This window comes from Bos mutus, chromosome 8 (genome assembly GCF_027580195.1).
Source record: "Bos mutus isolate GX-2022 chromosome 8, NWIPB_WYAK_1.1, whole genome shotgun sequence".
NCBI classification, from domain to species: domain Eukaryota; kingdom Metazoa; phylum Chordata; class Mammalia; order Artiodactyla; family Bovidae; genus Bos; species Bos mutus.
This window is the reverse complement of record NC_091624.1, coordinates 68,016,223-68,030,388: the sequence shown is the minus strand read 5'-3', so window position 1 is coordinate 68,030,388 and position 14,166 is coordinate 68,016,223. Positions and strand designations below refer to the sequence as shown.

At 41.0% G+C, this 14,166-nt stretch overlaps 1 protein-coding gene across 4 annotated transcripts in view; it reads right to left on the bottom strand.

Moving 5' to 3' along the window:
* The window catches only part of DOCK8 (dedicator of cytokinesis 8), a 233,270-nt gene that overhangs the window by 174,751 nt on the left and 44,353 nt on the right, over positions 1–14,166 (bottom strand). For 2 of the 4 annotated variants that reach the window (XM_070375802.1, XM_070375803.1), the window contains exon 2: positions 4,665–4,767. The exons of 1 other annotated variant lie outside the window; for it this stretch is intronic. In XM_070375802.1, coding sequence (XP_070231903.1) covers positions 4,665–4,767 — 103 coding nt within the window. Of the gene's footprint in view, positions 1–3,279; positions 3,425–4,664; positions 4,768–14,166 lie in introns of those variants that run through there. One more of the 4 variants, XM_070375804.1, reaches the window with a different exon arrangement.

Genomic DNA, 14,166 nt, shown 5'->3' with positions numbered 1-14,166 from the left:
TCATCACAGCTAACATTTACAATTAGAGTTAAAAAAACAAAAACCCAATAACACTACACACACACACACACACACACAAATACCCACAAAATCAAACACGTCCTTCCTCTCATTTGATTTATCAGATTTATGACAGAATCCACTATAGGCATATAAAAGTATATCTACAGGATCAGCAAGTAGCCTTCACTTACTCACTTTCTGAAATGCAGAGCAGCCAGGACACAAAAGGAACTCTGCCTTTCTTATGTTCCTCCTCCTATCAACATCTGGACTACTGCTATGTATATAGGTTCTTTAAATGATCCTCAATCTGGACCACATGTAAAGTCCCAGGGAACTTTAAAATAATGATATTTGGGATTCTGCTGTAATTGTTCTATGAGAGGACACAGGTGTGTTTCTAAAGGTCTCAGGTGATTCTAATTAGAGCCAGGGTTGCGAACCTTCCTCTAAATCTTCTCAGCCTCCCACTTCAAGCCTTTACTTCTTTTTTTTTTTTATCTTAGATCTTTCTCTCCTCAGAATACCTACCATACTCAAAGCCAGTTTGGATTCTCTATTTTATCTGCCCTCCCAAATATATCATAAGGTCCTTCGAAGGCAAAAGCATCTCCTATTCATCTTCTGGAAATCTCCCACAGTGTCTCCATAGTGCCAAATACATAGACAGCAGCATTAGCCTCTATTTACACAGAATCTGTTTTATCCTTCTGTATTAACCCTAATAGGGGTAGCATTACTATGCCCAGAGTGCAAGTGAAGAAACTGAGGCCCTAGTCAAGGTTAAGTAACTTGCCCCCTAAGTGATAGTTATACTCCACCCCGGATCCACCTGACTGCAAGTTCCTGCCTCTTGCAAAACAACAAGAAGCTTATAATTGATTGGGTTTTAGATAATGTCAATTTCTAAAAAGCACATAAAAAGCTATGCAACGTCACTAATTATTAGAGAAATGCAATCAAAACCAAAATGAGCTATCACCTCACACAGGTCAGAATGGCCATTATCAAAAAACGTACAAACAATAAATGGCTGGAGAAGGTGCGGAGAAAAGGGAACCTTCCTACTCTGTTGGTAGGAATGTAAATTTGTACAACCACTATGGAAAACAGTATGGAGGTTCCTTAAGAAAAAAACCAAAACTATCATATGATTCAACAAACCCATTCCTGGGCATGTATCTGGGGAAACCATACTTCAAAAAGATACAGGCACTCCAATGTTCACTGCAGCACATTTACAATAACCAAGACATGGAAGCAACCTAAATGTCCATCAACAGAGGAAGGGATAAAAATGTGGTACACATAATGGAATATTGCTTAGCCATAAAGAAATGAAATAATGCTACTTGAAGCAACATGGATGGATCTAGAGATGATCATACCAAATGAAGTAAGTCAGACAAAGACAAACATATGATACCACTTATATATGGAATCTTAAAAAATGATAGAAATGAACTTATTTACAAAGCAGACACAGACTCACAGACTTTGAAAACAAACTTAGGGTTACTAAAGGGGCAAGGGGGTGGAGGAGAGATAAATTAGGAGTTTAGGATTAACATGTGTATATATAGTAATACACACTACTATATATAAAACAGAAAGTCAGCAAGGACCTACTGTATACCGGGAACTCTACCAAATATTCTATAATAACCTATATGAGGAAAGAATCTGAAAAAGAATGGATACATGTATAACTGAATCACTTTGTTGTACACTTGAAACTAGCACAGCATTGTAAATCAACTCTACTCCACTATAAAATAAACATTAAATTTTAAAAATATAATAAATAACTTGGTGCCAATTCAATACTCTTAAAAATTAAACAATTATTTATATCAGCATGTGGGGTTGTTGAAATGGTGGTTCCATAAACAAAGGTAAGGGAAATAAAAGTCAAAATGCACTTAGTCAAATTTTTCAATCATCTAAAATCTTACAATGAACAGTCTATGGCTTCTCATTTAAGAAGAGCTGCTTCAGGTTGAGAATCTTTAGGTGATAAACTATTCCTCTGCCTTTCCAGAAATAAATCTCCCTGAAATGTCTCATTATCTTTCTATGAAATGGAAATAATTTCTTAAGGAAAAGGGCAATTATCATGTAAGTGGGTGATTTTTGCTGGAGGAGCCTTCATTCAGAAAGATGACTCAAGGGAAAGAACAGCCACTTCATTCCGATAGTACGACAGGACCAGCAGGTAAACATTAGGGTGATCGGATTTTTCTGAGCAGGCCATGCATTTAAAAAACAAAAGATTAATCACAGGCAGATTTTGGCCCTCTCCTGCCATCTGCTCATCACACAGTTAACCAGAAGAAACAGGGTCTGCATACTGTGCTAAAGCTGAAGTAGAGACCTGGGGGAGAATATTCAGAAGACTAAAATGGAATTAAGCAGGAAAAACACGTTTTAAAGGCTATTCATTTGCAAATAGAATCAGGTAGAAATTATACATGACTCATGTATAGTTAAACATTTTTGCTATTTCTCTGAGATCTTCTATTAGAAAACGAGTAGTTAAGCCACACGTTAATCCTACCACCTAGCTAATGAAATAACTCATCCAAATTCACGTTTGTCAAAACCTAGTGATGAGGAGGCGTAACTGCCAAGAGAACGCCTGCAAATAGGAAACAACTTTTTAAAGTTTGTGACTTTAAAAAAATTTCTCCTGAAGAAATTTCAGGCTGCAGGTGGTGTGTAGCTAAGGAGTTAAAGTCTGTGAGCTAAACTTCCTTAAAGCCTCTTAATAGTGAGGTCCACACTATTTCTCAAGGCAGCTACTGCAGAAAGCTGTAATCTAAATTTACAGAGAAGCAAAGAACCAAACCCCACATCCCCCACCTTGTTTAAGATTTAAAACTGTATCCAGTCACTTTTTAACTGCATTTGTATATTCTATAAGACAATTTAGGTCAGAAATTTAAAAAAGATTTGTTTAAATGAAATATATATCAGCACCAGTGAAACCAAAAAGCATACCAAATTTATCTTAAAGTGTATCTAATACATCATGGATGTTATGCACTTGATATGCTTTTATTATAATCTGTGACTTTGAAACAGAAAAAGTACAACTAAAAAGGGCAGTTGAACATGCTACCGAAGTCATAAATAGATTTTTTTTAAAGCACTGTCATTGCAAATTATCTTTTGCAGTAAAAGGTGCTGTACATTTTTTAGCACTACTATTTCATCAGTGACATAACCCACAAATTATCCTGCTGAAAGAATCACAAATCCCTCCAGCAAACATACCTTTGAAAGATACACAGTTACACGGCGTGGAAATTGCCACAGGAGACAAGATGGCGGCTACAGGAAACTGAGCGGCAGGTTACCAAATTTCTAAGAGCAGAAGTGGTTTTGAAGTAATAAGTGAGAAAGAAAAAATAACCTAACCTCCTCAAGATAACCACTAGTACAATCCAGAAAGTGGGGCCCTGCTGTGTGTGAGGAAGTGAGTACACTGGAGGCTGCAGCTCTCTCACAAAGGAAGTGAATGCTCACTTCTGGTTTTACCAACCAACTCATTTAAGTTAGATTTAACCCACTGGTCACGTCTGGCATTTGTGAATGCTCACTTCTGGTTTTACCAACCAACTCATTTAAGTTAGATTTAACCCACTGGTCACGTCTGGCATTTACTCCTCAAATAATATAACATATGTACACACACTCAACAACTGGTGTTAGTATAAAAACGTGGGCAATCTTCAACTTAAAAGATGGGGGGGGGTGTTCTAAAAATTAAGGTCCATACTGTCTGACTGCAATGATACAAAGTTCCAGAGAAAGCAAAATCATGATGACATAAGTGGATTGGTGATTGCCTAGTGCTGCTGGCTGGGGATTGCCAGGGAAGACCCACAGAAAGGGGCACAGCAGGGTTATTTAGGGTAAAACATTCTATATCTTGACTATACAAAGTAACTATAAACTGGCCAAATTCCTCAAACTGTACACCTTCAAATGAGTGAATTTATTGTAAGTAAATTACAATAAAGTTATTCCAAAAAAGTACTTTAAAAGCTTAAGGTTCATAACTTGACTTTTCAGATTGTGGAATAATTTTTGTTCCCCCAATGAAAGCATGTTACAAATGGTGATTAAGTTTCCAGGCTAATCCTTCCTTTCCCCAAAATGTGAATCATAATTTGGGTGAAACCAAGTAGCCTGGGAAGTCCACTGAGTCCAGAAACTACAGAATTAGGTTTGCTTTGCACTTTAAGCCCTAGTTGATGGAAGGAGGGGCTTCCCTGTGGTTCAGCAGTAAAGAACCCACCTGCAATGCAGGAGCCACAGGAGGCTCAAGTTGGATCCCTGGGTTGGGAAGATCCCTTGGCAGAGGGCATAGTGACCCACTCTTGTATGCTTGCCTGGAGAATCCCATTGACAGAGGAGCCTGGCAGGTTACAGTCCATAGAGCCACAAAGAGTCAGACATGACTGAAACGACTGGCATGCACGCAGACCAAGGGAGAGAGGGAAAGTGATGTCAAAAAGTAGACTCAGGATTAGGAACTGGTGGTTGGTGATGTAAGGCAGAGGTGGGAAAATCTTAGAAGACTTAGGAAGCATAAGCATAAGCTGGGCACTTCTGCCCTTGATCAGTCTCTAAGCAAACCTGTAACTCATACTTACTAGTTGAAGAGAGGGGAAGCCAGAGGTACTTATGCTTTGTCGATGGTACTGGCCAAGGTTTGGTGGGAGGGTAAACTGTTTCCTTATTTCCGCAGAAGAATACCTTGGGTTAAAACAGAAAAATCTAAATGAAGTGGTTATTTTAAAGCATCACTGCAATTATAGATGCAATCTCTGATATCACGTTAGAAGACTGATTCCTTAGCTGGGTGACTGGCAGAACTTACTAAAATGTCCTCAGTGGCCTCTGGGTGGACACTAGAGCTTTAGGGTGATCATATACTCCCTTGAGAAGTTCACAGAAGCCAGGAGGCCTGCAGACAGGGCACTTGCCCAATACTGGAAGGATGATGGCTTCTCAGGTGCGCTAGTGGTACAGAACCCGCCTGCCAACGTGGGAGATGTAAGAGACCCCGGTTGGATCCCTGGGTCGGGAAGATCCCCTGGAGGAGGACATGGCAACCCACTCCAGTATTCTTGCCTGGAGAATCCCATGAACAGAGGAGCCTGGCAGGCTACAGCCCAAAGAGTCGCCAAGAGTGGGACACGGCTGAAGCGACTCAGCATGCAGGCACGCACTGAAGGATGAAAGCACAAGTAGGAAAAAAAGTTTGGAGCCCAAACAAAAGACCCAGCGCGCTTGGCTCCTTCTTCCCAGGCCATTCAGAGGCACAGTCTCCGTGTGAGGACATCTGGCCTCAGACGACAGTCCTTTAAGCCCAGAGTCACCATTTTGAACCAGTCACTCTCCTTTCAGCGGTGGAGCACTTCCGGTCGCTGCTTGCTATCACGGAAAATGCCAGAGAACTGCTTTACGGACATCTCTACCTCCCCACAGGCACCTTAGGTGCTCCCTGGAATTGAAAGGGCTGTATTTGTTCCAAACTGCTCCAAGTGAGTGACCCTTCAAGTCAGTGGAAGTGACCCTGCTGAGCCCCCAGACAACATCCCTGCAGCCAGAAGGAGCACAGGCTAGTCCTGCTCCACCATCCACACCCACTGGCGTGTGGCACTGACCAGCAATAACCCGGACAACAAACAGGTTGGCTTTCTTTTATTATTAGTATTATCAAATTAAAGAAATTATTTTCTTCTTTTTAAGAATATGTATTTGTCTGTGTCAGGTCTTGGTTGCAGCATGAGGCATCTTCGTCGTGTATGTGGTATTTCTCTTTGCAGCTTAGTTGCCCCCCTGGGCATTTTGGGATCTTAGTTCCTGGATCAGAGATCAAACCTGTGTTCCCTTCATTGCAAGACAGTTTCTTAATCACTGGGCAAGTTCTGAGCAACTTGACTTTTGTGTGGGAAAAGTCAAAGCGTTCATTCATTAGTCATTTGTAACTTGGAACACATTTTCTCATTGTCAGCCTTTGGTGGCTGGATTCTAAGGCTAGTTTATAAAAGTGTATTTAAACCACAATGAGGCCACTATAGAAAATAACTAGAAACTAACATTATTGAAGACCAAATGAAAACCTATATTTGCAATATGCTATACATCCAACATAGAGATATATACACATTAAAAATTATAATTTAACATATTTAAATATTATAAAAAATCTTATTATATTTTCTCCATTATAAAGTATGTTAGGACATAATTATTAATTTTCCTCCATGATGAGGTTTCTGACATGATCTGCTTGGGCCCCAATCTCAGCAATGTGGTGCATCTAGAGAGGCAAGAAACTTGTCCTGATCCCACCTGTGGCATCCATTTTCCCAACCCAAGAGTGCCTCAGTTTCCTTTCAGGGTTGACACCCTCATGTTGTACAGGTACAACTACAAATCAAAGGGATGGACATGTAACCCAATACAAGACAATTCTCTCTCCTTCCCGGAATCCTGAATGATGAATGGAAAGACAAAATGTGGTATATCATACATGGAATATTATTCAGCAACAAAAAAAGTAGTGATATATACCACGATATCGATGAACCTTGAGAACATAACATTCAGTCAAAGAAGCTAAACCAAAATACCACATATAGTATAACTTCTTATATGAAATGTCCAGAATAAGCAAATCTATAGAGACAGAAAGTAGATGAGTGCCTAGGGCTGGGAGGATTGAAGACAAATGGGGAGTGACTGCTATTGGGAATGGGGTTTCTTTTAGGGGTGATGAAAACATTCTAAAATTAATTGTAGTAATGGATGCTCAACTCTGTGAATATACTGAAAACAAGTGATTCATACATGTTAAATATGTGAATTGTGTGCCATCTGAATAATTTCTAAATAAAGATGAGGGATAACAGATACAAGTATATGTGTTTGTGTGTGAGAGAGAGAGAGTGAGTGAGTGCTCTACAGAGACAAGAGTGAAGCCAAGGATTTAGCATGATAACCAAGAATGGAGGAAAACTTTGATTTTGATCTACAGTGCTCAACAGGCTGATTTTCATTACAAATTCAACAGTCACCAATTTCTAAAAACAATCAAGAAATCCAAAACAAAAGGCCCATCTTTCATAAACAACACTGCATCTTGTTTTTCTGCACAGGGACCCAAACCAGTAGAGCAATCACTTATTTGCTTATTTCAGAAGGTGGCCATAGTCACAAAGGGTGGAGAGAACTAAGCAAAGGTCCTTTTCTGTTTCGGAGCTGACTTTTCACACGTAAGACTGACAAACTGACCCTGTGACTTCTGCTTCCAGGTCCTCCCCAACAGGCTTCTCAAATAATGAGTTTTAGTTTTCTGGCCGTTCTAAAGTCCTTCCTGTCATAGACCAGAGAGGTCCACCTGAATATCTGAAAACCTTCATGAAAGAAAGTGGCATCGTGAGAGAATTACACAATGGTGGGAGGGACAGGTTCTTGCTTTCATTTTGAAGTAAAACTGGTTGTCCAACAAAGGCCCAATAATTTTTTCATCATGCCATCACAATGTGCTTGCTCCGCAACCCAACATAAACAGCTGGTGTTCCTGCTGCAATCCTCCACTTCAGAGCTATGCAACTGATTTTGTTCCCTGACACATCAAGCCTGCCCCAATCCTATTTCCTGTCTCTACAAAAGGCAATTAAACCTGTCCCTTCAAAACTGTCAAATAAGGAGATGAACTGTTTGTCCTGAAAATTATAACAGTGAACTTTCCCACACAGAAAGGAACTGCTTCGTGTTCACTTAAAGAATTTCCAAATAAAATAGTTCTGGAGAGGCCCTGTGCACATTTAAACTAGCAAAAATAAGCTGGGATAATAATATGTTGGCCCAGCTATGGGAAAACCCCTGTGGGTTCTATATTGGTTCAGTGTCTCTGGAAGATAATACTGTAACAGGTGACAAGAGCTCCAAAACTTGTTACTCTTTCACCTAATCAATCGCACCTGGGGAACATACTCCCTGGAATTCATACAAAAATACAATTTGAACAGAAATGAGCATAAGAACTCTGTATATGATAGCAAATAATTGAAAATAACCAACATTATTGTGGAGAACATTACGGTGAACACTGACTATGTAACAGGATAAAATACAAGTAATGTTATTTGACCATTTAAATATTTGTATAGAAATGTACATAAAGAAGTAAGTTACAAGTAAAAAGTAACATGAGGAACTGAATACAAATATTCAACAACATGTGTACAAATAAATATCCCAGAATGTTCAGAAATCTTTTTAGTAGTTATATAAAAGGAGTTTAATAACTACCCCAATTCAGCTTTTTCTTCTATAAAGTTGCTTAAGGTCATCGTTTAAAAAAAAGAGTATACACATATAAAGTGTCATGCAGGCTTAGATGTACTACTGGGTTTTTTTTTAAAGTTATGTAAACATTAGCTATTACGTTTACTAATATGGAACAAAAAATAAGAGAACCCAACCAAGGAAAGAGCTCATACAGGTATGATGTCCATCCATGTATTATGTGGGGGTTTTATTTCCTCTGCATTTGAGACTCAGATCAAATTCAATATGTCTAAGATAATTTTTAGGATGCTAGATTTATATTATATTTCCTTGATGAGCTAAGATACCTTTCTTCTAATAACTTGAACTGCTTTATAAATATTATCTTCTTTATTTTCACAAATATCAATCAATACCCCTGATCTGGGGTCAGAATGGTGAAATCAAGTGGGTAGCAAAGCTGCATGTTTTTATTCAGATTGACACATTGTTGTGTTATATACAGCTGGGACTGAGTATGAGCAGAATTAATGATTGAGCAGAGCTTGTTAAATGTGACCTACATGGTTCGATCCCTGCGTTGGGAAGATGCCCTGGAGGAGGGCCCGGCAACCCCACTCCAGTATTCTTGCCACGAGAATCCCCGTGGACAGAAGAGCCTGGCTGGCCACAGTCCACGTGTTCGCAGAGTTGGACACGACTGAGCAACTAAGCACACTTCACAGCATGGACCATTTGCACCAAATCATCAGCTGCTTAATAAAAATGCAGATTCTTAGACCCCCACCCCAGTCTTGAATCAACATGTCTCCTGGTGTGGCCTGGAAAAATAAATTTTTAATCAGGAACTTCAGGTGATTTTTATGTCCCAGAAAGCCTAAGATTCACTGCTGTGCAAGCCTATGAGAGAGTGGTTGGTTGATTCATTAATTCATAAAACACTGAGGGCATACACAGTGCCAGACTCTCTGTCAAGTGCTAGGGAGTGAAGTCCAATAAGATACCGTTGCTGCTCCTGGATACAATACGATATGCATATTGTGCAGGAATGTACACAGTGCTTTGTGAGCAAAGAGGAGAGTTAATAATTCAGCCGTGGAATACTTAGGAATGCTTCCTGTTCCAGGAAAAGGAAACTTTGGGATCATATTTTGAAGAAAAAAAAGAAGTCAGTAGGAATAGGACTGATGGGGGAAAAAAACAATGCATTTCAAGCATTTTTAACATTTTTTAATATTTCATGACATTAGGTTTCTATACTCCTACTTCAAGTATTTTAACCACTGGGTTACCCTGTTATTCTTAACAAGAGGCATAGCTAGAAGAGCAAAGAAAAAGAGTCTGAACTCAGTGACTTGGTCCTGAGCTTTGCCATTTGCCAGCTGTTCTGTTTTCAACTACATCAGTTAACCAAGCTGGGTCTTCGTTTCATTACTCGGGAAATGAAGGGGCTGGGCTATATGATCTCCTGGGCACCTTTCCAGCTCTAACTGGCAAAGATGCCTAAGACTTTCCAAGCGGAACAATGAGCACTGTCATCTACATCAGCAGCTGTGCTAGGAAACTGAACAGCTCCAGAAGGCTTCTCTCTGGCTTTCATACCAAAAGGAAAATTCTTTCACTCTATCCCTGTATGGCCAGCAGCCAAAAAGGTTGGAAGGATTTTTATAAGTGATGAAAAAAAAAGAAAACCCAACCTTGTCTGTAAGTATTTAAAGAGGTTTAGGATTTTCCTGAATCTGACATGTTTTAAACAACAGTGAAAGGACTGGGATAAAGACAAGCTAACATATAATTTACTCTGAGTTTACATATAGTTACGCTTCAGTTCAGCTCAGTTCAGTTCAGTCGCTCAGTCTTGTCCAACTCTTTGGGACCCCATGGACTGCAGCACGCCAGGCCTCCCCGTCCATCACCAACTCCCAGAGTTTACTCAAACTCGTGTCCATTGAGTCGGTGATGCCATCCAACCATCTCATCCCCTGCTGTCCCCTTCTCCTCCCGCCTTCAATCTTCCCCAGCATCAGGGTCTTTTCCAGTGAGTCAGTTCTTCATATCAGGTGGCCTAAGTAATGGAGTTTCAGCCTCAGAATCAGTCCTTCCAATAAATATTCAGGACTGATTTCCCTTAGGATGGACTGGTTGGATCTCTTCTGTCCAAAGGACTCTGAAGAGTCTTATCCAACACCACAGTTCAAAAGCATCAATTCTGCAGTCTCAGCTTTCTTTATAGACCAACTCTAACATCTATGCGTGACTACTGGAAAAACAGCTTTGACTAGATGGACCTTTCTTGTCAAAGTAATGTCTCTGCTTTTTAATATGCTATCTAGGTTGGTCATAACTTTTCTTCCAAGGAGCAAGGGTCTTTTAATTTCATGGCTGCAGTCACCATCTGCAGTGATTTTGGAGCTCAAAAAGATAAAGTCTGTCACTGTTTCCACTGTTTCCCCATCTAATTGCCATGAAGTGATGGGACCAGATGCCATGATCTTCGTTTTCTGAATGTTGAGCTTTAAGCCAACTTTTTCACTCTCCTCTTTAACTTTCATCAAGAGGCCCTTTAGTTCTTTACTTTCTGCCATAAGGGTGGTGTCATCTGCATATCTGAGGTTATTGATATTTCTCCTGGCAGTCTTGATTCCAGCTTGTGCTTCGTTCAGTACAGCATTTTGCATGATGTACCCTGCATATAAGTTAAATAAGTAGGGTGACAATATACAGCCTTGACATATTACTTTCCCTATGTGGAACCAGTCTATTGTTCCATATCCAGTTCTAACTGTTGCTTCCTGACGTGCATACAGATTCCTCAGGAAGCAGGACAGATAGTCTGGTATTCCCATCTCTTTCAGAATTTTCCACAGTTTACTATGATCCACAAAGGCTTTGGCATAGTCAATAAAGCAGAAGTAGATGTTTTTCTGGAACTCTCTGGCTTTTTTCATGATCCAGTGGATGTTCACAACTTGATCTCTGGTTCCTCTGCCTTTTCTAAAACCAGCTTGAACATCTGGAAGTTCATGGTTCACGTATTGCTGAAGCCTGGCTTGGAGAATTTTGAGCATTACTTTACTAGCACGTGAGATGAGTGCAATTGTGCGGTAGTTTGAGCATTCTTTGGCATTGCCTTTCTTTGGGACTGGAATGAAAACGGACCTTTTCTAGTCCTGTGGCCACTACTGAGTTTTCCAAATTTGCTGGCATATTGAGTGCAGCACTTTCACAGCATCATCTTTCAGGATTTGGAATAGCTCAACTGGAATTCCATCACTTCCACTAGCTTTGTTCGTAGTGATGCTTTCCGAGGCCCATTTGACTTCACATTCCAGGATGTCTGGCTCTATGTGAGTGATCACACCATAGTGATTATCTGGGTCGTGAAGATCTTTTTTGTACAGTTCTTCTGTGTATTCTTGCCACCTCCTTTTAGTATCTTCTGCTTATTAGGTCCATACCATTTCTGTCCTTTATCAAGCCCATCTTTGCATGAAATGTGCCTTTGGTATCTCTGATTTTCTTGAAGAGATCTCTAGTCTTTCCCATTCTGTTGTTTTCCTCTATGTCTTTGCATTGATCGCTGAAGAAGGCTTTCTTATCTCTTCTTGCTATTCTTTGGAACTCTGCATTCAGATGCTTATATCTTTCCTTTTCTCCTTTGCTTTTTCCTTCTCTTCTTTTCACAGCTATTTGTAAGGCCTCCCCAGACAGCCATTTTGCTTTTTTGCATTTCTTTTCCATTGGGATAGTCTTGATCCCTGTCTCCTGTACAATGTCATGAACCTCAGTCCATAGTTCATCAGGCACTCTATCAGATCTAGTCCCTTAAATCTATTTCTCACTTCCACTGCATAATCATAAGGGATTTGATTTAGGTCATACCTGAATGGTCTAGTGGTTTTCCCTACTTTCTTCAATTTAAGTCTGAATTTGGCAATAAGGAGTTCATGATCTGAGCCACAGTCAGCTCCCAGTCTTGTTTTTGTTGAGTGAATAGAGCTTCTCCATCTTTAGCTGCAAAGAATATAGTCACTTTGATTTCAGTGTTAACCATCTGGTGATGTCCATGTGTAGAGTCTTCTCTTGTGTTGTTGGAAGAGGGTGTTTACTATGACCAGTGCACTTTCTTGGCAAAACTCTGTTAGCCTTTGCCCTGCTTCATTCCGTATTCCAAGGCCAAATTTGCCCGTTACTCCAGGTGTTTCTTGACTTCCTACTTTTGCATTCCAGTCCCCTATGATGAAAAGGACATCTTTTGGGGGTGTTAGTTCTAGAAGGTCTTGTAGGTCTTCATAGAACCATTCAACTTCAGCTTCTTCAGCATTACTGGTTGGGGCATAGACTTGGATTACTGTGATATTGAATGGTTTGCCTTGGAAACGAACAGAGATCATTCTGTCATTTTTGAGGCTGCATCCAAGTACTGCATTTCAGACTCTTTTGTTGACCATGATGGCTACTCCATTTCTTCTAAGGGATTCTTGCCCACAATAGTACATATAATGGTCATCTGAGTTAAATTCACCCATTCCAGTCCATTTTAGTTTGCTGATTCCTAGAATGTCGACGGAGAAGGCAATGGCACCCCACTCTAGCCTTTTGCCTAGAAAATCCCATGGACAGAGGAGCCTGGTAGGCTGCAGTCCATGGGGACACTAGAGTCGGACACGACTAAGCGACTTCACTTTCACTTTTCACTTTCATGCATTGGAGAAGGAAATGGCAACCCACTCCAGTGTTCTTGCCTGGAGAATCCCAGGGACGGGGCAGCCTCGTGGGCTGCCGTCTATGGGGTCACACAGAGTTGGACACAACTGAAATGACTTAGCAGCAGCAGCAGAATGTCAACGTTCATTCTTGCCATCTCTTGTTTGACCACTTCCAATTTGCCTTGATTCATGAACCTAACATTCCAGGTTCCTATGCAACATTGCTCTTTACAGCATCGGACCTTGCTTCTATCACCAGTCACATCCACAACTGGGTATTGTTTTGCTTTGGCTCCATCCCTTCATTCTTTCTGGAGTTATTTCTCCACTGATCTCCTGAAGCATATTGGGCACCTATCGACCTGGGGAGTTCCTCTTTCAGTATCCTATCATTTTGCCTTTTCATACTGTTCATGGGGTTCTCAAGGCAAGAATACTGAAGTGGTTTGCCATTCCCTTCTCCAGTGGAACACATTCTGTCAGACCTCTCCATCATGAAACTGGGTCTTGTTCTGATGGGCAGGGCTGTGCTCAGTAAATCTTTAATTTAATTTTCTGTTGAAGGGCGGGGCTGTGTTCCCTCCATGTTATTTGACCTGAGGCCAAACTCTGGTGGAGGTAATGAAGATAACCGCGACCTCCTTCAAAAGGTCCCATGCAGGCACTGCCTCACTCAGTGACCCCGACCCTCAGCAGGCCAACGCCAACCCACGCCTCTGCAAGAGACTCCTGGACACTCACAGGAAGTCTGGGTCAGTCTCTTGTATGGTCACCGCTCCTTTCTCCTGGGTCTAGTGCACACAGGGTTCTGTTTGTGCCCTTGCAGTGTCTGTTTCCCCAGTCCTGTGTAAGTTCTGGTGGCTCTATGGTGGGTTAATGGTGACCTCCTCCAAGAGGGCCACTGCAGGTCTACTGCACCCAGAGCCTCTGCCCCCACAGCAGTCCAGTGCTGACTCGTACCTCCTCAGGAGACACCCAAACACAGTACTTTCTCAGTCTCTGGGTCCTGGTGGGCACAAGGTATGTTTGAGCCCTCTAAGCGTCTCTGCTGAGTATAGAGTTTGATTCTAAATGCAATTTTGCCCCTCCTACCATCTTGGTGGGGTTTCTCCTTTGCCCTTGGATGTGGGATATCTCCATA